General features: G+C 41.1%; 1 protein-coding gene across 1 annotated transcript in view; it reads right to left on the reverse strand.

Moving 5' to 3' along the window:
- Nucleotides 1-25,568, reverse strand: part of MAP3K9 (mitogen-activated protein kinase kinase kinase 9) — a 57,694-nt gene that overhangs the window by 21,656 nt on the left and 10,470 nt on the right. The window contains exon 3 of the mRNA XM_061462642.1: nt 2,882-3,062. Within this exon, the coding sequence (XP_061318626.1) occupies nt 2,882-3,062 (181 nt within the window). The remainder of the gene's footprint in view (nt 1-2,881; nt 3,063-25,568) is intronic.

Raw genomic sequence — 25,568 nt, forward strand, 5'->3', positions numbered from 1 at the left:
ACCAATCATACTGACAACATGATTACCTTTTAAGCAGCGCAAGTCGAAAACCAAAGTGTGCAGCAAAGAAGAAATACATTTAAACAGTTAAAATGACAAAGAAAATTGAATTATATGTCTACTGCTTACTGTACAGTACTGGACAAACTGCAATATCTGCGCTACCTCCTCACCCCTGTAAATGCAAAGCAAATGCATAACTCTCAAACACAAACAGACTTACAGAAACTGACATATTTAAATAAAACCGTAGCTTCTTTGTCTTCTGCACAATATAAGCACAAGGTTTCTACTGTATAGCTAAAGCTTGTGGGTGCAGCACAGCAGAACTCACAGCAACAAATTTTCTCTATCAAGATGTACCAAGTGCTGTTATTATCAAGAAGCTTCGCAGTGGCCCAACCCTGCTGACAGACACCAGCATGTGTGAACATTCCTCAGCCTTGTAAATTTTTGCCAGCCCTCCTTTAGAGTGGGACAAATGAGTTTTTTAAATGGAGCTTGATACATATTTTGAAAGGAATTGCATGAAGCAGTTATTTATGATAAGATTGGCGATTTCAGTCCTGGCAAACATCTTCAGCATCTTCTTCACCTGTTTGTGCAGCAAGAACAAAAGCAGAACAAGATTTCTGTTAAAAGGCTGGGCAGCAATTCAACCAGCAGTGTTATTCTAATAAGCTTTAAAGGAAAGGTGTTGAAATAAAAGGGTTTGTGAATGCTAACAGACAGAGACAGCCAATTTTGTTGATGCTGCACAGACTAACTGTAAGGTTGTCAGGCAAAAAATTCCCTTTATTCCAGTGATTAACCAAGAGGTTGAAGTGGACAAAAGGAGAGCCAAGCCTAATAGAATAGAAAAGTTCATCCTGTTAAGAATTTCAAATTGCATCCTTGGGTGGGGACAGGATTTATTACGTGACCATGACCGCCTTGTAAAATCTAGTGCTTCAGTCATTGACATAACAGTAGTGACTGCACAGGCAAGTATTTGTCCTCTGTATACATGCCTCAAACACCATGTTCTTTTCAGCTTATTTAACTATGATTTAAGGTTTTGGCCACCAGAGAGAAAGCTTATTCAGAGACAGTATAACAGCTTCCCTAATGGAGATGACCCTCTGTGTAAGGAAGAGCACTGAGAGAAACTCAACCCATTTTCAAGGGAAGACTGGTAACTATAAAAAGAGAAAATTAGGAAAGAATCTTAAAAATAGAAATACAATATTCTGAAAATATTCTAACAAATAATTTCAGTTATTTACAATCCTTAAATCCTAAAGTGATTCACAGTCCTTAAGTCAATGACCAAACTGGTATTTTTGCACAGGTGTAGAGGCACTTGACCTACCAGTATGAAAATCACCAACTGACCTGTTATGTCTTATCTTTCTTAAAATGATATCATAGTGGTACAGAACATCTACCCATCTGTTCATAGCATGCCTGGATTAGTAAAGTTACAATCACAGGGAATTTGTCTCCCCCTTCCCTTCCTCTCCCCCAGGTTATCCTTTAAAGGCCATTCCCAGCACTGTTTCAGAGAAGAAAGAATTGAGGTTTGAGCTTGACAAGCTGTGTACAAACCAGTACTGTCATCATGTGCACAGAAAAAGTGCACAGCCTTGAGGTTTTCATTTCTGCCAGACTTTGCTCAGAATAAAAGCCTTGCTTAGTTTGTCTCAGATTAACTACAGAGGCTACCACATTTAATTACAGAGTCAATTTTATCCACACCACTAGTGCACAAAATACAAGTTCACAGGCTTATCACAAGGCAATATATTATCTATCAGCAAAATTGGATGAGGAAAATTAAACTCCCCACACCGAATCCCTGCCATAAGAACCAGACAATTCTGCCAGCTGGAATATTTCTTTATCCTGGCAGATTTCACAGAATGCACATACTTGTGTGGGAGCATTACTGGCCAGCAACAATATTTGACTGCTCTAAAGACAGGCAACCTGACATTTCAGTAACTCTCCCTCCACCAACAAAATTCCATCTACTTCATTCATTTCAGATATTCAGTACTAATTCTATGCCACACAGCATCCAGAAAAGTCATTGTTCTACAGCTGTTTACCAAAATCTGGATTTACCAGTCCACTTAATGGTCATATTCAAACTCAATTTCTAGAAGTCTATAGGCTGACCCTTATACCCCTCTCCACCAAAGTAACTCCTACTCTCAAAAATCCCAGTGCATGAATGGGAAAGACAATCTATACATGCAAATTACATCTTATGAATTACATACTCAGATGGACCTAGAGAAGAGATTCACTATTCTATATGAAATAGAATGACTATAGAATGATTATGAAAGACTAGAAGAGTGGATATAATTCCTAAGGTTATTATGAAAGTGAAAAACTTATCCATGTTGAAACTGCACAGGGAATTTGACTAACTACCGTGTGTTTATGTACATATACACCAGTGACAGACTATTACCAAAACCATAAAATGATTTTACCACCGGTAAAACAGTAAAAAAATAGTAATTTTAAGTACTTCACAGTTTTATGGCCTTTGATTATGTCAGTCAATAGCCAAATAAGCACAAAAAGTTTGGTTTAGATTAAGCAGAGGGAATTGGGAATCATAGGGTAATCTGAATGTCAATTTATAGAACAACAAAAATTTAGAGGCATGCAGGAGCTGGCTCACCACTTCCTACAGTAAAAAAAATAAAGTTTACAAGCAATGTAAAGTAGTCTGAAAATCTGATAGATGGAAAGCTGATGGATAAAGTTTTTTTAAGACCTGAATTTTAGTATTTGTTTCACCATTACTCATCCTTAAACATAAGAGACATTTCCTGGCAGGTCTGGTTACTTCTTAGTATCCAATCACTTAACGCCAAATGTATACCTCCACACATCGCTGCCTTTGGAGAACATGGAGGAGCGGATGACCTCAGGAGCCATCCAGGCATATGTCCCAGCTGCGCTCATTTTGGTAGTTTTATGCCATTCCCTGGCCAAGCCGAAATCCGTGATCTTCAATATCTTGTTGCTCAGATCTCCATTTTCCACCTTTTCGAGTATCAGTACTGGAGAAAGGGGGGGGGGGGGGGGAGGGGGAATAAAAGGTATGCAGAGTAAAGCTAGTATTTATACAAAAAAGATACTCCTGGAGATCTCCCCAGTTTCAAGATTCTCCCTGACTTTCTGTTATTCAAACATACCACACTGTTAAAAGTTATTTTAAGCTGATCCCTCTATCTGACAAGTGATCTGTTGTCTAACAAATAACTTCATATTTAACCAAAATACAAAGCCCCAGAGAACAAACAGATAACAACATGATAATTTTATATAGTGCCTAGTGTCATTCTGCACAATAATTCTCTGCTAAGAGGAAGTGAACCACTGTAACTTCTAGAAATCCAGATAAGGGAAAACATTTCCTAATTAATCCTCTCTCAGCAAGCCAGTAATAGCATCTTTTTCTTGAACTGCTTAGAGGACTTTATTTTTTTAAATCCACATACACACACAGGCTGGAAATACTCTTCATGTAAATGTGTCAGTAGTGGAAGCTCTATGTACACAGTTGTTTGTTTTTTTCTTAAGTCACAATTAGATGACCTGCAATAACACGCCCGGTTCAAGACTTCATATACACCACCATGTTATAGACTCCCCCCCCAACAATATGAAACTATTAATTAAGCTGCCGTGTTTCAATGGCAAAGGAGTCTATTCCCAAGAACTTTTAAAAAATCTTAAGGAGGCAGAACTCAGGAATACTTTGGTATAAATACTCCTCGTTAGCCAGAAAGCTGTACTGTCATCCCACTGCGAAATGAGTGTAAACCAGAGGCCAGAAGTATCCACTCCGCTTTAGCAGCACCTCATTATTCTCCTTATCTTAACGTAAAGTGACCACAAAAGGTGTGCCAGCAATGCAACATCAAGCAGCAGAATATAATAGGCCACTATTAAACTTCCATAAGTAACACAGCCATGGAATGATTTTCAGCTACTTGTAAAGAACCACAAAGAAAAGAATATTTGTATTGCCATGAGTACAATGACTTCACAGTGAAAGGCATCAAACCACTAATACACCGTCATTATGCAGTTACTCAGTTTTTCATTTTAGCAGACAAAGGTTCTTAGAAAACAAGAGTGGATTTCCCCCTTTCTATGTATATGTGCACAAACTGAATAAATAAATTAGTAACAATAAGAAAACCCCAAACAAACAAAGCAGCCTACAAACAACCAACCATGGATCATAACAAAACCTATAAAAGACAAAAACATTGCAAAAATTACAGTACATATAAAAATCATCTCCATGACTATTTTTAGCAGTCCACGAAAAGACTCAAGTATCAGTCTGCAGCTAACACAGCTTTTGAGGGGAAAGGGGGAAGGGAGGAGAATAATCTCATATCCATTCTCATATTTTCCTCCAACAATCAAAATGGGATATCCCATGAAATAGAACCCAAAATGTTATTTGAACCCTTCTGCACAGTAATTTATACACATCTAAATGTTAAATACTGCATTTACTTTCATTAATCTTAAAGAGTCTTTTCTCTGAAAAAAAAAAAAAATAATAATCAGCTGCTCTTTCTACAAGGTTTCAGAATTCACAAAATACTACTTCAAGACTTTCGTGGGCCAGCTCAAATTGTGAATGAACTGGACTCACGATTAAGGTCTTGGTTCTTGCTTCTATTACAAAATTCCTTTCTAACATTACTGAATGCTCCACTTCCCTAATTGCAGAAGGAGGAGGAGTTTGAGGCCTATAATTACTACTCTTCTCATTTATGAAAAAGTATATGTATTTTTATTGCCACACTTCAGTGCAGAACAGAACCATCGCAAGAAACAGGAACAGAAGGCTTCCTTTGTGCATCTTCTTCTAGCAAGCCTTTTTTCTTTCTTTCTAGTAGATGAAGGACTGCCAAGAGAAATTGCTAACAAGTCACTCACTAACTGCAAGTGTAAAAACCTCTTGGAATACACATACCAAGTTTCTTCTTCTAGCATGTATGCACTCTGCCTACAGAGTTGGCAGAATAATAAAATCTAATTTAAATTTTAATTACAGTAATATATAAATATACCATGAAGCTGTAAAGGCAAAACAAAACTTTGAAACAAACAAGCATGGCTTTAGAGTTTTTTTTGCTTTCCTCCACAAGCACAATGAGCAACAAACAAATTTGTTCACAAGGTAGATCATATTCTATTTGAATGAGCTCAATAACAAGACAGAGCACCAGATATCACAGTTGAATTGTACCTACCTTTCTGGCAAGAGGTTATTTAAATCTAATTACCTCGATTTGTATTAGCTTCTAACAAAATAATTAGTACTTACACAGATCTTTTGTATCCATGAACTTGTTCTTTTGTCAGATGCACACTAAGTAATATAAATTACCATGACAAAAGACCACAAGGAAGGACAATGAAAGAGCTGGAATTTTTGCAAGTCCTTGATTCCTTAGTTACATCCTTGGCACCCCTCCTCTTTCCTTGTAAAAACTGCTTGGGATAACAATCCTGCAATCCAAAATTGTAAAACTTAATTTTAAGAATCGTATATCTTTCCAGAATCTGTTTCAGTTCTTATCGTGGTCAATATCAACAGGCTTACTCGTAACTGCTAGGAATCTCCCTAGCCCATTTGTCAGATTTTCAAACCAAAAACCTTGATTCTCCCTCTTGTGTTTGTTCAGATTCAATGAATAATCTTATAAACAGGTGAAATATTAATTCCTTTCAGTTTCTTCCTTAAAAATCTCTTCCACGGAGAACACAAGCCAAGTTGCTAGGACACTGCAAATGCATTTCATTCATGCTAATCAACATGGTTTCATTTGCTTGTGAGCTTTATTTACAACCAGTTATTACCTCTTGTTTAATACTTTGAGTGCAAGTTCTCTTCTGCAACTCATTAGTCTACCACAATAAGCAACATACTTCCTACACTTAGATTTAAAATTCCCCTCCATCTCTGAACAGATCTGATCACTTACGACAGAGCAGCCGAGTGATCAGCCTAACAAGAATTCAGACACAAATACAGAGCAACTACATCAAAAAACACAGCTAATCTAACCAAGGCAGTAAATATTCTTATTCTGGTGTGTTGATTTAAAATTTCTGCATGAGATAAAAAGGTTTTTCAAAAGGTAGAAAATCGAATTGAAAATATTCCACATTCCCAGCCTTAAAAAAGATGAATTGTTTAACAGCAAAGATACTGGGCCTAGTTTTCAGGCAACTAGGGAAGAACAAGAGCCAAGTCAGCAGAAACATGCAGAATGTGCGTCAGCTTGTCAGCTGGTGGATCCCATTGCCCTGTTTCAGCATGGCCCATGCAAGTGATCTTTTCCTGTGTGCATGCAGTGCCAAGTTGTAGATGAAGGTATGCTATGTACTACTGTTCCTAACAACTGAAAAGCATCTTTTCCCACTGTAACAGAGGCTAAAAGCTCATCTTAAGTAGTATGGGTAAGAGCCAACTGGCAGTGTAGAAAAGGGACTGATGAAGCAAGCCAGGTATTACAAATACATTCAAAAGGGGAATTAAAACACGTTATAACAGCTTTGAGGACCCAACTGCTACAGCGAAACAACTTAATATAGCAAATCACCAATACCGTGTTCTTTACACACTTCAAGTGCAAAGCAAAGCACAGTGTCTTCAACTAGCATGAAAAATTGTTAGCATCTTTAGATGAAGGGTTATCCTCAACACCTGTGCTTATAGAAGCAATAATCCATAAATGCTCACATACATTTTTATATATTCCTGACAGATTTTTAACTTCTCCTCTGGAAAATAAGCATTTGACAATGAGAAATTAATGACAGCTCAAACGAATTCTGTCTAGCAAGAGAACTCTTCCATATCTCAAGGTTTCTCAGCTGAGACAACAAGCAGTATGACCCAAATAGGCCTTGGTATCACCTAGCAAGACCTTGCCCAGATCAGGCAGTCATCCAGATACAGCTACATGTGATTTAGATGTGTAATTTCAACCACTGAGAATTTACTAGTAATTTTATTACCATAAGTACTCTCAAGAATCATTACTGATAATGATTTGACCCCACTATGTAATGTCTTGAGAGACAGGCAGACAGCAAGTTTTGAATGACAACAGTCAGTTCAGACATGCTAGGTCTGAGTTTAAGAGAGATACAAAGGTAAAAGTTAAACACTGGGCCTCCTCTTATCTAGGTTATGATGAAGACCAGTCTTTCTTCTTTGAAATGGAAATGTCTACTGAGGTTCCCCCATATTATCTGAAAACATCTTTCCTGCCTTACAAGAAGTGTTAAGGATATTTGACGAGGCCTTCTACAGGCAGCTGAGAGCGGCCTCACAGTCACAGGCTGTGGTCATCGTGGGGGATTTTAACTTCCCTGATGTTTGCTGGAAGGACCACTCGGCAACCCAGCCGCAGTCCAGGAGGTTCCTCCAGTGTATGGATGGTAACTTCCTCCTGCAAATGGTGGATGAGCCAACCAGGAGAGGAGTGCTGCTGGATCTCATCCTCACTAACAAGGAGGGTCTGGTCGAAGCAGTAAGGGTTGAGGGCTGCCTTGGTTGCAGCGACCACGAGATGGTGGAATTCAGGATCTTGTGTGGTAGGACCAGTAGAATAGCAAGTAGACTTGCAACCCTGGACTTTAGCAGGGCAAACTTTGGCCTTTTCAAGCAATTGCTAGGGGAAATCCCATGGGCAAGGCTGTTTGAAGGTAAAGGGGCCCAAGATAGTTGGTTGGCATTCAAGGATTGCTTTTTCCGAGCTCAAGATCGGAGCATCCCGACACGTAGGAAGTCAAGGAAGAGGGCCAGGAGACCTGCGTGGCTAAATAGGGAATTGCTGGGTATGCTCAAGTGGAAGAGGAGAGTTTACAGGTCATGGAAGGAGGGACTGGCCACTTGGGAGGAATATAAGGCTGCTGCTAGAGGATGTAGGAAGGCAGCTAGGAGGACTAAGGCATCCTTAGACTTAAACCTGGCGGGAAGGGTCAAGGACAGCAAAAAGAGCTTTTTCAAATACATGGCAGACAAAACTAACACCAGAGGCAATGTAGGCCCACTGATGAACGGGATGGGTGCCCTGGTGACAGAAGATACAGAGATGGCAGAGTTACTGAATGCCTTCTTTGTCTCTGTCTACTCTGCTGTAGGCAGTCCTGAAGAGCCCTGTACCCCTGAGACCTTAGATGAAGTCAGGTCAACGGAGCGGTTTGCCTTAGTCGATGAAGAATGGGTTAGAGATCAGTTGAGCAATCTGGACATCCATAAATCCATGGGTCCAGATGAGATGCACCCGCGGGTGCTGAGGGAACTGGTGGAAGTCATTGCTAGACCACTCTCCATGATCTTTACCAAGTCTTGGGAAACAGGAGTGGTGCCTGAGGACTGGAGGAAAGCAAATGTCACTCTGGTCTTCAAAAAGGGCAAGAAGGAGGACCCGGGTAACTATAGACCGGTCAGCCTCACCTCCATCCCTGGGAAAGTGATGGAACACCTTATCCTTGGTACCATCTTAAGGCATATCAAGGATAAGAGGGTTATGAAGGACAGTCAACATGGCTTCACCAAGGGGAAATCATGCTTGACCAATCTCTTAGCCTTTTATGAGGAAATAACACGGTGGATGGATGATGGCAGAGCGGTGGATGTGGTCTACCTTGACTTCAGCAAAGCATTGGACACAGTCTCCCACAGCATCCTCACAGCTAAATTGAGGAAGTGTGGTCTGGATGATCAGGTAGTGAGGTGGACTGCAAACTGGCTGAAGGAGAGAAGCCAGAGTTGTAGTCTATGGGGTGGAGTCTAGTTGGAGGCCTGTAACTAGTGGAGTGCCTCAAGGGTCAGTACAGGGACCAGTATTATTTAATATATTCATCAATGATTTAGATGAGGGAATTGAGTGTACTATCAGCAAGTTTGCTGATGACACTAAGCTGGGAGGAGTGGCTGACACGCCAGAAGGCTGTGCTGCCATCCAGCGAGACCCGGACAGGCTGGAGAGTTGGGCAGGGAATAACTTGATGAAATATAACAAGGGAAAGTGTAGAGTTCTGCATCTGGGCAGGAACAACCCCAGGTTCCAGTATAGGTTGGGGAATGACCTGTTAGAGAGCAGTGTAGGGGAGAGGGACCTGGGGGTCCTAGTGGACAACAGGATGACCATGAGCCAACACTGTGCCCTTGTGGCTAAGAAGGCCAATGGCATCCTGGGGTGTATTAGAAGGGCGGTGGTTAGTAGGTTGAGAGAGGTCCTCCTTGCCCTCTACTCTGCCCTGGTAAGATCCCATCTGGAATATTGTGTCCAGTTCTGGGCCCCTCAGTTCAAGAAGGACAGGGAGCTGCTGGAGAGAGTCCAGCGCAGGACAACAAAGATGATTAAGGGAGTGGAGCATCTCCCTTATGAGGAAAGACTGAGGGAGCTGGGTCTCTATAGTTTGGAGAAGAGGAGACTGAGGGGTGACCTTATTAGTGTATATAAATATATAAAGGGGGAGTGTCACGAGGATGGAGCCAGGCTCTACTCAGTGGCAAACAATGATAGGACAAGGGGTAATGGGTACAAACTGGAACACAAGAGGTTCCACTTAAACTTGAGAAGAAACTTCTTCTCAGTGAGGGTGACGGAACACTGGAACAGGCTGCCCAGGGAGGTTGTGGAGTCTCCTTCCCTGGAGACATTCAAAACCCGCCTGGACACATTCCTGTGTAACATTATCTAGGTGTTCCTGCTCCAGCAGGGGGATTGGACTAGATGATCTTTTGAGGTCCCTTCCAATCTCTAGCATACTGTGAATTACTGTGAATATTTTCATTTCAGACTCCTGTGAGGTTTCCTGAAAAGCACAGAGAAATAAGTGGACACCATATAAACAAAGGGGTGGGTTAGGTAACCAATAGCAATAAATCAATGCTTACTGGTTTGATGACAAGACTAACTAGCAGAATAGTGTAAGGCAGAATTCAAAGATCATTTGACAAGACAGTCTGGTGTAGTCCTTACTGCCTGACTTTACAGCAATTAATCGAACAACCGTGTATTGCTAGAGATGAGCAAACATATTTTCAGTACAGGTTTCCACGTACGTGATGCTTTGGCTTCTGCTGAGGACAAAACAAGTTTCAGTAACAAAGAGGAAAGGCAGCGCAGCATGGGTTCCTTTCATCACTAACTTTACAGCATTTTCAGTCATCTCTGAGTAGTTCAGACCTATAGGTGGCAGTTGGTAGTCCAGTCTCTGAAGATTTAGAATATCCTATGCTTGGGCTGTAGATACTTCACGGACAATTATCATCATGCTCACAGTACTAACTGCAGCACCTAGGCCTGTAAGACCATCCTAGCTACTAAACAGCCTCTCTTACTTGTATCCTTTAATTTGTCCTTGTTGCCATGAGTGAAATCAGCAATTGAGATGCATATTATCAGATAATCATCCTTAGTTCACAAGTCCTGGTATTTACCCCCTCCAAATCACAGTATTCTGGAAGAGCAATAAAAATTTCCACAAGAATAGGTCCAGTTACTTAAGATATGGTCTATTTAGTTGTTCTGACTATTGAAGCAATAGTTAAGGGGCCAGAGCTAAAACAGACTCAAAGTTCACAAAAAGCATCTTCAGTACATTCTGCAGCACTGAATGCTGACCATTAACCAGATCTTTCACTGTGTCTAATCCTCTTTAGCTAGTAGGCAACATCAGATGCTGAAACAGAAGTGTCATTAGAGATTTCCCTGATACAACTGGAGTTTCTCATTCCAGTCTCAATTTGCACAAAGGGTAACGGGGAGTTAATTCAGCTAATGCTGGTACCATTAAAAGATGGTTTCTTGGTTGGCAAGGCATGGGGAGAAGAACTGATGACGTACCCAAAATCCTCCTACCCTTGTCTGTGATTTGAGCTAGAAGCTTTTCTAGCAGAGTTGGAAGTGGTACAACTTCTTGAAGTTGGGTGAAGCCTGTTTACATTCTTCAGTTTAAGTATCATTCTGTATGTGTACTAATAGCTAGCAGGCTTTTGACAGAATCCAGTGTCAGCCTTACTGAAAGTAACCAAGTCTTCAGAAGTACACAGATCCCAGTGGTAACAGATCCCAAAGGAGATTCTCAGTATCATGAGTCACAGCTGTGTATCAGTGACATCAAGAAGAATGGGCCAGGGCCAACTCAGCTGCTTTTGCTGTTTAAACAAACATTTATACTGAAAATAGACCCAACAGAAACAGACCCACTGAAGTATGACTGACACAACGGTATCCAACATTCGTCTCTTCCACCTGCTAGCCCCCATTCCACATAATTATGCTTTACTAGAAAGACAAAACCCTCTTCTTTAGCATTCAAAGCAATGAAAAAAAGTAACTTGATTAAGATTTCTAAGAAACCATTATATCTTTCAGCCTTTATGTAGTTGCTGCTACTGGATCTTCAGTTCTCTGTCATTCATCACAAGTCATTATGGAGATAGCTGCTCTGTGGGGCATTAGTGCAGGATTATTTGATAGGACAGAGTTAAGGCTGCTGTTGGTCTAACAAGACGTTAAAGGAAAGTTCCAAAAGTGGGGCTTCATGTTAGAACACTGAACTTCCACTAGGAACTCATGAACCTGCACTGGTGTGTTTAGGACTGGGAATACATGTACCTAGGACTAATCTATGTCCTTTCAGAGGGAGAAATCACTGCAGCAGAAACACCGAAACCTGCAGCTTTAAAATTTTGTTACTGCATGTACCATGAGATGAGATACACAAATCCACCATGCCAAGGTAAAGACATGGGTATAAGGCTGTATATCCTTTGATCTAGTTATACCTACATTTTAATAAATCAGAAGAGGGCCATGTAAACCACATCTAATATATCCATATTGCTCCTGCTTTAGTCATTGCAGTAAGAAGCTTAAAACTGCTGCACGAACTTTGGGGAATATTCTCAAATTTATTATAGTGGTCCAATGCAAATAACTGCACTGTTGATTTTTTTTTCCTGATTAACTTATTTGTATTACATGTTCTTTCTTCTTTCCAATTATGGTGGAAGCACTGATGGTCTGGACCTCTTTACTTCTGCCAGAATATAAAAATTTCTGTCCCTTTCCTTTAATTTTCTTTTTCCCAAACCCATCTATTTTTCTTTCAAACACACTCCTCTACCCTACACAAACAGATAAGCCATCTGCACTCAATCTTTCAATCTAATCACTAAAACAAACATGATAAAGCTTTACTTAGGTTTTAGGTTGATCACTTTATAAAACCTCAGTAATACACCTCCTGTTTTTCACCCAGCACTATACTACCTCCAGAATGCATGAAAAGATAATTTAAAGAAGTAGATTACTTTCACAGGAGGAAAGTTTTCACAAGGGAAATGAAGAAAAAAATTTTTGGCAACTAAATTAACAGCTGCTGTTCCCCTCAAGTTACACCAGCAAAGCCAGAAAACATGCTATAACCTCTTCTCACAAACACAAACTTCGGAAAGGCAGTAACACCGTCAGATTATTTTTCTTCTTTCTTTTGGGAGGGTTATTTTAGTTTTCAGCTACACTTTTGGACAGTTAGAACTGTCCAATTCTTGGTCTCTGGTGACCCAAAGTAGTGGGAAAGAGCAAGAAGAGCAGAATAAACACTTTAACCCACGCTGATCCAGTTGCTAGGAACACCAAAGAACTGGTAGAAAATGGCTCCTCATTCCAGCTCATTGTCAAAATTAAGTGACAAGGCAGCAAAATACAGTCATATAATCGCCTTTTCCTGGTTCCTCAGCCTAGAGAAAGGATTAGGTTTATCTGCACAGTGTAATGCTGAACAGAATACTCCTTCACTTGTGCTGAAAACTGACTCATCGCTTCTGAAGCACAACATTCAGGGAGGAACTACTACAGTGTGATCACTCACTGCAAAAATAGCCCATTGTTACACACAAAGATAGAGGAAATGGGCTGCTGTCTACTGCACAAAACAGTGTGAACAGCCAGGCATACCAGCTTCAGGTTCTTTAACTACTCTGCTGTTGTATTCCCAATTTATAATAAAGAACTTCCTGAGGCAAAACCTGACACCGACAAAATACCAAGGAAAGCAAGATTACATTACAATACCACACAACAGTTAAGCACCAAAGTTGCCCTTTGCCTCCGTATTTCACGACAACTGCTGTATCAACAACTTCATGCTCCCTTTCCCAGTCCAAAGTGTATGTATTAAGAAGCATGGAAGAAATTGCAAAAAAACCTCCAAGACTTTTTCTTGCATGGTCCAGCTTAGGGTTCACACCAAGTGATGCTACTCAGTAAGCCTGGCACACAAGAACAGAAATCTATTAGCAAATGAACATTGAGCCTGATAAAAATGGTTACAATAATTAAGTGAAGGGAGAATTAAGTAAGAGAGGGACTAAGTGCAATATGAACTGAAAGCATACAGAAAGAAATACGGAAGGGAGCAGGCTGGAAGACAAGGTTCCCTACTGTAGGGTTAAAAAACCTGGATTTGTTGCCTGTGGTAGGCCAGGATATATCTCTAACTTGATGGATGGTTGCCGGCTTCACATTTAACTTCCATATAACTTTCCCAAAATTGAGACAGTACAGTCATATTTTAGTGCCAGAATACCTGCAATTTTTTTTTTTTATTTAAACACCACAGTCCTAGGCAGACCATGAAACAGCAGGGTTACCACCTAGTCATAAAGCAACATTAACTCATGGGTTCTATTGTTATATTTTGAAGCTTTATCCATTCTTCACTGAGCCTACCATTAACAGTGTTTTTAGCATGCTAGGGTAGACAGCGGTGCTTTGAAACAGTTGGAAGAACAATCTGAAGAAAATATCATAGCCTTGTTTGCCAGAAACGTAAGAAAATCTGATTATGAAGGTACTTCAAGTTAGCCTTAGCTTAAAGGAAGCTCCTGAACCTAGAGACACCAGGGGTGGTGGAAGTCCCAGGTGAAGCCCTAACTGCAAGCTACCAAAAAGACACAGCAACTTAGAATAATAGAATCATCAGTGTTGGAAAGGACCTTAAGATCATCAAGTTCCAACCCCTCGCCATGGGCAGTCACATCTCCCACTAAACCATGCCACCCAAGGCTCTGGCCAACCTGGCCTTGAACAACGCCAGGGATAGAGCATTCACAACCTCCCTGGGCAACCTATTCCAGTGCCTCACCACCCTCACAGCAAAGAACTTCTTCCTTATATTCAATCTAAACTTCCCCTGTTTAAGTTTGAACCTATTACCCCTTGTCCTGTCACTACAGTCCCTAATGAAGAGTCCCTCCCCAGCATCCCTATAGGCCCCCTTCAGATACTGGAAGGCTGCTATGAGGTCTCCACGCAGCCTTCTCTTCTCCAGGCTCAACAGCCCCAACTTCCTCAGCCTGTCTTCATACAGGAGGTGCTCCAGTCCCCTGATCATCCTCATGGCCCTTCTCTGGACTTGTTCCAACAGTTCCATGTCCTTTTTATGTTGAGGACACCAGAACTGCACACAATACTCCAAGTGAGGTCTCACAAGAGCAGAGTAGAGGGGCAGGATCACCTCCTTCGACCTGCTGGTCACGCTCCTTTTGATGCAGACCAGGATACGGTTGGCTTTCTGGGCTACAAGCGCACACTGAAGCCGGCTCATGTTCATTTTCTCATCAACCAACAACCCCAAATCCTTCTCCGCAGGGCTGCTCTGAATCTCATCTCTGCCCAACCTGTAGCTGTGCCTGGCATTGCTCCAACTCAGGTGTAGGATCTTGCACTTGGCATGGTTAAACTTCATAGGGTTGGCATCAGCCCACTTCACAAGTGTGTCAAGGTCCCTCTGGATGGCATTCCTTCCCTCCAGGGTATCAACTGAACCACACAGCTTGGTGTCATCGGCAAACTTGCTGAGGGCGCACTCAATCCCACTGTCCATGTCAGTGACGAAGATGTTAAACAAGACCGGTCCCAACATCAATCCCTGAGGGACACCACTCGTTACTGGTCGCCAGCTGGACACTGAGTCATTGACCACAACTCTTTGTGTGCGGCCATCCAGCCAGTTCTTTATCCACCGAGTGGTCCATCCATCAAATTGATGTCTCTCCAATTTAGAGAAAAGGATGTCATATGGGACAGTGTCGAACGCTTTGCACAAGTCCAGGTAGATGACATCAACTGCTCTGCCCCTATGAATCAGTTCTGTAGCCCCACCAGAGAAGGCCACCAAATTGGTCAGACAGGACTTGATGATGTAGAGTTGAGAAGACCTGAAAAACCCAAAAGGTAGTGGAAATACCTGAATATCTGTGTCAGTGCACTTCAGTAGTTCTGTTCAGTCTTCACCAAAGTTAGCACTGCTGTGGGCTGAATGCTTTGCCTTCCAAGTTTCCAGGAATGAGTAAAGTAGTCACATCAAGACATGAGAAAAAACTCCAGTAAGAGGATTTAGCCCACAACTACATCCCACTCACACCCATTCCCAAGAGCCCTTACTCATTGTTTCGTGCTGTATTCTGTTTCCTCAGAGCCACATCAGCTGGTTACAGTCCAAGACAGAGCTTGGACTCTCTCCTGGTTAGTCCAAGAGCTAAATGGCAGCAATGGTGATGGGTGGGTAAGAGTGACAGGAGGAAGAACTACAAATTGGATAAATGTCAACTTTACTATTTTACTTGGCATGGAAATATTTCATTCTAATATCATGCATTTCTGCTGCAGGTGGGTGTTTCTGCAGATCAGCCCAGAGCAACTCAACCACCTACAGCGACAAATTTGTTTTCCCATAGGCCTTTGCTCATCTGTTACTCTACAATCACCGTTTTCAACAGCAATAAGGTCAAGAGGCAGCCTCAAATTGGGAAACTAATGCTTACCCTGTCATAGTTGGAGTGTAAAAGACCATTGCTGCAGTTGAGCACTCATTGTGGGTAGAAATATTACATACAATTCCTCCTCCATCCTGAAAACAGAACAGCTTACCATGGTTTCATTTACCAAAATGCAAAACGGCAAAAGTGTTGTCAGATAGTGGATAAGCATCTGCCCATCCACTTACTCCATTTAGATAATTCAGGAGAGGTATCAGATGCTTAGTCCATCAAACCCCAGGTGCAAGAGCTTTACAGAAAGAAAAGAACAGAGTAAACCTTTACAGAAATCAATTAATGTTTTTTCACTCCAAGATCCTTAAATGCAAAACGTGATCAGGGTTTCAGCTGTAAAAACTGCAAGACTTTTCCATGGTAGGATTTACAAACATTTGTCCTGGGCTCAGCAGTAGCAGTCATTTTTCTTCTTCTTAGTAGCTGATGCAGTGCTGTGGTTTTGACTTTCAGCCTGGGAACAATGCTGATAACACCGATGTTTTTAGTTGCTGCTCAGTAATGTTTATTCTGACCAAGGACTTTCTGAGTTGAATGCTCTGCCAGGGAGGAGGAGGAAACTGGGAGGAAGCAGAGACAGGACACCTGACCCAAACTACCCAAAGGGGTATTCCATACCACAGCACACCATGCCCTGTATATAAACTGGGGGAAGTTACCTGGAAGGGCTGGATCACTGCTTGAGTGGGGCTGGGTATCGGTCGGCAGGTGGTAAGCAGTTGTATTCTCTTCCCTTTTTATTTCCCTTATCATTATTATTATTGGTGGTAGCAGTAGTGGTTTGTGTTACACCTTAGTTACTGGGCTGTTCTTATCTCAACCCGTGGGAGTCACATTCTTTCGATTCTCCTGCCCATCCCTCTGGGAGCAGGGGGGGAGGGGGGGAGTGAGAGAAAGACTGCGTGGTTCTGGGTAACTGGCTGGGCTTCAACCACGACAGTTCTTTTTGGTGCCCAATGTGGGGCACGAAGGGTTGAGATAACAACATCTGACCGGAATGTGTCTAATCATATTTGTGATAAGCATTCATTGTTCCGGATTAATAGTCACTTGTCACAATGCTGATTTATTGGCTCTCAAAGTTGTTGCTCTTGATCTCATAGTTTCAGCATGTCCTACCTTACTTACAACTGCTATTTGCTGTCTCAGTGTTTATCAGCTGGGGGGCTTGGGCTAAGGTTCTTGTTTCACTATACTTTATGGTAATGACTTGCAATACAACAGACTCATTGATCATGAAACTGCTCTGGCTTGTGTTCCCAGTGTGGTCACCACCTCTATACTTTGTGAGGTATATAACAGAATTGTTATATTACACATCCTTTTTCCCCTCCTCTGGTGGTCAGCCTATGAGTGAGACATTCCCACACACCCTAGTGACAAGTACAGCAGCTACTCAAAGTCTGACTACAACAGATAACACAGCTACTCCAACTCCAAGCACAGCAGCTACACCAACCCCAGCGACAAGTACAGCAGCTACTCAAATTCCGACCACAGCAGACAGTGCAATTACTCCAGCTCCAAGCACAGCAGCTACACCAGCGCCAGTGACAAGTACAGCAGCATCATTTGAGAGTTCTGAAGGTTTTGAATGGCCTTTGGGTACCCCTGAGACCTGCCTGCTGATTGTGATGAGGATCAGCATGTTGGCACACATACAGACTGTGTTTTATCCACAACCATTTCGTCTGATCTTGAAAGTTAAGTGGAGTCGTGTTTAGGTCTTGTCTAGGGTTAGACCATGATATAGGTGGACCAAGAGATTTTCTCCAAGGCTGGACAGTCATGAGTGGCAGGGTGTATGGGACAGTATGGGCGAGCATCTAGTCAACTGGGCCCCTCCAGTGCTTTGGAAGCACTGGAGATGGAAGGCAGGTATTTGGAGTCCCCAAAGACTCCCCAGTTATCTTCCCCTGTTATTTCCCTTACCTATTATTATTGGTGATAGCAGCAGTGATTTGTGTTATACCTTAGTTACTGGACTGTTCTTATCTCAACCTGTGGGAGTCACATTCTTTTGATTGTCCTCCTCATCCCTCCAGGAGTGGAGGGGGGCAGGAAAGTTGGGGAGTGAGCGAGCGGCTGCGTGGTTCTGAGTTACTGGCTGGGCTTAAACCACGACAATCCAGACCTGTATGAGGAGGCACTACCATTAAACTTCTTCCTGCAATACAGCGGAAGTCTCAAGTGCAAGAGTTAAAGGAAACTGAGAATATTTCCATTTCCGAACAATTCCAAGTTTATTAAAAAATTGCTTTACACAAGTTTCAGAATTCAGCTAAAGGCTTACTGAAGCTGACAGTATGCCAGAAAGGAAAAAAGGACTGATTAATATCACAGGATCCAGACTCTCCCACCCACCCATGGCAGAATGTGTCCAAAACCAAGCCAATCTGTTACAGGAAACCTCATCTTGAACACAAGAATCTCCTCATTCAACCCCTTATGTTTTCTATGGGTTTGTTTTTCAGACCACAGAATAAAGTTCTCTGAGGTAGGAGTGCTCTGGAGGCTCTTCCTGAGAACTTCTACTCCGAAGGGTCCATGAACACTAAAATATTAATCCTACACCTAATTTTGAATTTCTTCCCTGACACACACCCAGTGGAATTTCACAACTGGGATGGCCAATTTCAGTTTACGGTATTTTTTTATACTCATCTCCTCACAATCTAGGTATAATCTTTGCTTTGTCCAAATCTGTTTGACTGCCTTCTAAATTGTTGTGGTTTAGACCCAACCGGTAACTCAGCACCACGCAGACATTTGCTCACCCCTTCCCTTCTACTCTGAAAAAACACAATGCATTGTGAAATCTTCAGGGCTTTTATTTAGAAGGTACTATAGCAATAGCAAATATTAACCATAGTCCTATAGGTTTTAAACTATGTTTGAAGGAGAAAAGTGTCCTTTGATCAAACAAAAATGCTATTGCATACAAGATGGCTTCACTGAACTTGACAGAATCATGGAATGATCTGTGTTGGAAGGGACCTTCGAAGACTGTTTAGTTCCATCCCCCTGCCACAGGCAGGGACACTTTCCACTAGACCAGGTTGCTCCAAGCCCCATCTAACCTGGCCTTGAACACTGCCAGGGATGGGTCAGCCACAGTTTCTCTGGGCAACCTGTGCCATGGCTTCACCACCCCCATAGTGAAGAGTTTCTTCCTAATATCTAATCTAAATCTCCCCTCTGTCATTCCTCCTTGTCCTGTCACTACAGGCCCTTGTAAAAGTCCCTCTCTGGAACTTATTGAGATTGTTCCAATCCCATTTTTTCCCTCCCATGAGTAAGCAAAACTTCTCAAGATACATTTCAGCTCAGATGGTGGTGGTGGTAAATACCAGATGTTAGATAAAAATATAGCCTTAATATACTGCTGCATTGTCAGGGTGTCATGGTCTCATATAGCCAAATGCTAGCTACACTTTATCTAACACATCAAAAAAGCATCATGATTGCAAAGGAGACAAGCTTGCCAGGTGTTCTGTTTTTTTAAGTCCTACTGGCAGTACACTGGCATACTGCCTTCAGGACAAAACTAAGCTTTTGGGAAAGGATTTCAAAAACTTGCTCCAAAATGAGACCTCATATGGTAATGGATTGCCAAAATCTAATTTGCAATTTTAGCTCTACCTTCCTTAGTCAGCCTGCACAGCTTTGCTTCACAAGTATCCAGATAATAAGCAATCTGCTCTTGATCCTTCATTCAAAGTACTTAAAGTGATTAACAGATCTGCACACGGATTGAGTCCGGGCTCTCTGCATGCAGCCTTTACCCACCTTCTGTTGGGTACTCTGCCGTTCACTTCAGTAGGGCTGCATCTTTAGTCTTATGCACCACAAACAAATATTTGAGTGTTTCACAAGATCCTTAAGAGCACAGAATTTAAACCTCACTCAAAATTTCATATATTAGAAGGAAAACCAAAGAACACAAATACTGTCCCGAGTAACATGCAAGTATTTCCCCCTTTTTATTACTAACCATCCAGCAACTACACATTAATAAAACTAAGACACCTTGGAAGCAAAAGCTTTTTAATTACTGAGTGCACATGAGAGTTCAGCAAATCCACCAAGCTGGCCAACTGTCCTCTTCTATCAACCTAGAGGAGGTGATGGATGTGGCAGCACAGCAGTTCTTGGATTTTAAGCTGTGCAGTTCACTAACTCTAAAGAGCTAATGCATAATGGGGGAGGGGATAGGAAAGGCCTCCACAGCCATGATATATTTAGAATCAATCCTTTCACCTTTTTTCAGCCAAGCTGATAAAAGTCTTATCATTTTAGTGATCTGGTACAAAACTCACTGAACGCTCCTGGAGAATACTCAGGTGAGTTTCCTAGAAAATGGAACAGCTCTGGTTTCAGACTATATCCTGCCATACTGCTTGCACTGGAACAACCTTCCAGCTCAGGCATGGATTACTGTACTCCTCATAATCAGCTAAATGCTCTAAGGAAAAAATGTAACTTCATCTGTACCCAACACAATGCTTAGCCAGACCATATCAGTTTGAAAGCTTGCAACAAATAGAAAACTGTATTAGGCAACAACAAAAAAAGGAAAGAGATGAGCAGAATTGCATGAAAGACATACATTAATTGTTGCTCAAGAGACTGCTTGAAAAGAGATTTAATAATAATGCTGGTTCAATGGGAGCCATTTCCAGGCAAATAAAACCATGAAATTCATGATGACAAAAGTAGCGCAAACTGTTTTGCTTTGGCTTCAGCTAAGACATCCCTGTGAAACAGACAATAACACCAAGTACTATTCATTCCTGAAACAGGCTGGTACTCCTCAGTCTAAAAGGTAAGGAAGACAAAAACTTCACAGACAGCAGCAAAAACCACACCAGAAGCTGAGGGAGTTTTTTGGTGATTTGGTTGGTTGGTGGTTTTGTCCTGTTTTTTAAATCAGATGTAACTAAAAAACCTTAAAAAAAGGACAAGAAGTGTATTTCCATTCATCAGAACAAATATTAAAAGGGCTCTGTGATGCACAGTCAACACCAAACTACAGATGACAACAGTGAAATTCAGACTTGATTGAATACTGCCAAATTTTACCTTAAGCTGAGCAGTACAAGATGCCAGCTGCTGAGAAAGAGGGCAGTCCTGCACTGTTGCACATGAAAGTCCATGCAAAATAACAGCTCATGCAGTAAAGCTATCAGAACACTGTTCACTTTTTGATGTGTTAGATTTCTGTTGGTTTTCTGACTCAGCTTTCTCAGTGATCACTAAAGTGACTACACAGTACCCTGGTGAAGCGTTAAGTATATCCCCCAGGTATCAGATGACCATAATCATATCAAAACCACACGCTATGTGACTGATTACATCAAATAAGAAAAAGCAAATCAATAAATCCAAGGGCAAGATTGAAAATGCTTTAACAAGCAGAATTAGGCATATCAAGTTCCATTAATCAAAGTTATGTGATTTCCTTATTTTCAGGATCCTTGGACAATGCAAAATGAAAACCAACTAAGGACTATTCTCTCTAACATTTTTTCCTAGGCCCATAGTCAAAGAGGATGGACCACGCGGCCTGGTTCATATACATCCCACTGCCCTCTTTACAGCAAATATCCATACTACCACTTTATAGTACCTCGAGAACAACCCAGGAATCCCCAGTTTAAGCACAGCAATTGTTGTGATCAGCAAGATCTTAGTGATAGAAATATTTACCTGTTACTAGTAAATGGAGCTATTGGCACAATGACTATCATTTGCTACACATCTAAACAGTAAGTCTATAAATCAGCAAGGTTGAAGCCATGCTCACATTTTAAATGAAGGTTTCAAGTTGTAATACAAACAAGCAAACCAAAATGGTGTTAGAATAAATGCTTGAGTAATATGACAATGCTTTTAGAAAGCAAAGTGGAAGGGCTGTGTATGGTAGTAACCTGAACAGCTCATAGGAGGACTGTCTATCTTCAGGGTACTTCCTTCTGAAAAGGACCCTGAAGGATGCTGCACCCTGCTGCCATTACCACCAGAACAACCCTGCTACAGGCTAGGCCCCAAAGATTCACTGCTGCGCATGTGAGTCCTCTTCTCTCTGATCTTAAGAAACACTGATGAAACCAAAAAACATCATTATAAATCCTTATACATTGAGATAGTTTCTCTTCTAAATGCATGAGGTTCTGTTACTATTTCTTCCTCATATCTGCAAAAAGTTCAGGTCTGAGGAATACTGAAGTGACTTTTCCATCAGCAGTCAGACAATTAAGAAGCAATTATCCGCTATGCCAGTGAACTCTGGCATCCTTCTGGAAATCTAAGTCACACCAATCTAACTGAAACTCTCCTAGAACGAGAAAATAAACATGTACCAAAAAGCATCTACTTAAAATCATGTGCTATATCCTGTATTCTTTCCAACAGCTTAAGGCTTTCCTTGTCTTGTCGTAAGGGAAGAGGCACCATCTTCAAAATGGGTTTAAATTAAGGAAACCATCTTGGGTGATGAATCATCACTTCAAAGAGCAAGAGTGTGCTTAACTTCTGATGCTTCAAAAGTGAGGTTGTTTGCTTTGGGTATGTTGAAATTCTGAAGAAATTGTTTGATGAGAACAGAAAAACTGAAACTGCTGACAAAAATCTCTCAAAATCCAAATTAAGATAATTGACATGGGAGAAACACCAATTAAAAAAAGGGGGTGGGGGAGCTGAAAAAGTTATTCTAGCTTCCTGGAAATGCCATAACAAGGCTGTTCTCACTCGACTTGCTACTTAGAAATTTCAGAAGAACGCAGATTTATCCCAGCTCTGTCACAGATGGTCAGACAGTGAATTCATGGGAGCAGCACAGAGATGCCTAGGCACACCTCCTGCATCATGGTGCTTAAGTCTCCTCGTATCTGTTCTATGGTTCCATATGCACAATTTCGAGAACATGCTTAGTGTCATAACTCTGGGTTATTTTGTTCTTAGGAGCAGAAAAGAACCTTGCAGAAAAAAAAATATGCAGTGGCAAAAAGATATGAAAAGGTATGAGTTAGGTTTTTAAAAGTAACAGACACAATTTCACTTCTTAAAAATGAGAAGAACTCTTTCCATTCTTATCTAGGAAAACAAGGGATTCCATTTGTGAAATTGTCATTTTGCTATTTGGTGTGGGCAGGAGAACACCAAAGCACTCTTGTGGACATCAAGCATGTTCCATGAAGTCTTTCTGACTTGCAATTAACAGTGAAGACATCAACGCAAAACCAAACCACTTACAGGAGATGTATTTTCATTTTGCAACTTTGAAGAATCTACTAAAACATACTGGAAATCAGACTGCAACATGAAAGCATCTGTCAAACCTCTCAGAGCAAAGTAGTTGCACTAATTCATACAAGCTACGAAAAAAAACCATACAACCAAAAAAAAAAAAAAAAAAAAAAAAAAAAAAAATCGACAAAGTAAACTGTCACTCTACTTCTGTGAATTCCTGGGTCTCAACAGCCTAAAAATTGTCATCACTTTCAGGTATAATATCTTCATTCTGTTCCACAAATGTTGTGGCATTACTACCTCATCACATGCAAAAATATACTAGTTATTTGGATTTTTTTAATCACAATGCAAGTGGTCAGCATATCCACACAGAAGGCTGATACTCTGGGGAGACAGAGAAATAAGCAGAGTAACCAGAACTAGAAATTATGCACCATTAGCAATATTGTATAGCATGCCCATAGCATCAGATAATTGCCCGAGGGCAGAACCTGGAGAGTCATCTTTAATCAGCCGTAGGAGTATATTCAGGCTGTTTGAAAGGCTTGATTTCTACTCCACACACATTTTAACTCTAAAATACATACATAAATAAATAAAAAGGAAGTTTAGTGACTCACCACCAAAAAAATAACTATCCTCACATTTTTAACACTTTCCTCTTCAAGGGCAAAGAGCCACCCAACTAAGGCCGGATCAATTATTCACCCAGTGTAAAACGTTCAGATCCAATGCCATTGAGACAGTTTCACTATACTTTACATAAAGCATTACTCACACTTGTCTAATTGCCCTGACAAAGGAAATCCATTCTGATAGAAGGTACAACATTGTGGAGTTAGTCAGCAAATTACACTGAAGTACCAGCAGCTCATTAATAGTGCAGACTTCCAAACTCGTCTGCCAACATACTTCAAGCAGACCCTGGAAGAGCTCTCCTCTACAACTAATATGTTTACATTAAGTACTTTTCCTTCTGTGTAAAGACCAACAGAAGAATGTCAATTATAAAAGGACTGGGAAGTGAATACAGCAACAAGGAATGAGATACCTGATCATGTTATTGAGATTGATATGTAAATTCAAGTTCTGTGTTGTCCTTGGGTTGGATGTGAACTAGTCACAAAGAATTCCTGTCTCTAAATTCTGCCTATACTTTAAAAATAATAATTAAAAAAAAATAAAGAAAAAAGGGAACAAGGAATATTTTAAGTCTTCGGAAGAACTGTCCAGAGACCATGTGAAGGTCAACTCTATTAGCACTTTCATGAACAGAAAAAAGCTTTAACAACTGCATAAAATAAATAAGCAAAGCTACAGCAGAGTTTGAATTTCTTAAGAAAGCTAGAGCTTTGAATCTCAGGACACCACAAGCTTACGTCGGTGATCCAAAAAGTAGGAGAGGTGAATGCCTTCAAAGAACAAGAAGGGAAGAACTACTGACTTGACTGAATCAGAATTGTTAGGGTTTATTTTGAGCTCTGTCCTTACCTCTTTCTCTGACTTTGGCTATGCCACTTTGCTGTTAATCTTCTGTGCCACTTTGTGGAACACCAATATGGTGACTTTTATAAAGCACTTTGCTAAATGGCATGAACACCCTCAGCAAAATCTTTCAACATAGTGCAAATAACAAATGTATTTTGCTGAGCCAGTCAAAAAAAGCAAATATGCTTTTACTAGTTCTCTGCAGCATTAGTTAACTGGCATTATTCCTATAGCAATGCTGGCATACCTAACATTGACAGACACATAGAAACAAACAGAACCAGCTTCATTATTTACAATTCTTCACTAAAACCAAAAAGACTGCCCCTTTCTGATCCTAAGCACTATATACCAAGCAACTTTCTCTGGACATAAACTAAATTCAAATTGCAAGTAAGAAATAAGAAGAAGGAAAACTCTAAGAGCTGTACTGAACATAGTGATTTGACTTCAGCAGGCATTCCTAATGTCTTTTTTCCCCTATAGGTCAGCATTTAGATGATTTAGGAGCCTTCACACTGGGAGAGGCCTACCACCAATTCCATAACATAAGCTCAGTGAAGCCAACACGCAGCTGAAGAAGGAAAGGGTAGCAATCACCAGATGAAGGGAAGTAAAAGAAGCCAGAGAGGATTCTGCCAGATTAATTTTTATATGGAATAAACTGCATCTCTTAGAATCATAGAATAGTTAGGGTTGGAAAGGACCTTAAGATCATCTAGTTCCAACCCCGTTGCCATAGGCAGGGACATCTCACACTAAACCACGCCACCCAAGGCTCTGTCCAACCTGGACTTGAACACTGCCAGGGACAGAGCATTCACAACCTCTCTGGGCAACCTATTCCAGTGCCTCACCACACTTACAGTAAAGAATTTCCTCCTTATATTCAATCTAAACTTCCCTTGTTTAAGTTTGAACCCGT

Source organism: Pezoporus flaviventris, unplaced genomic scaffold (assembly GCF_033815535.1).
Source record: "Pezoporus flaviventris isolate CSIRO_AGI_PZ_B2104156 unplaced genomic scaffold, CSIRO_AGI_Pfla_v1 ptg000035l, whole genome shotgun sequence".
Lineage (NCBI taxonomy): Eukaryota > Metazoa > Chordata > Aves > Psittaciformes > Psittacidae > Pezoporus > Pezoporus flaviventris.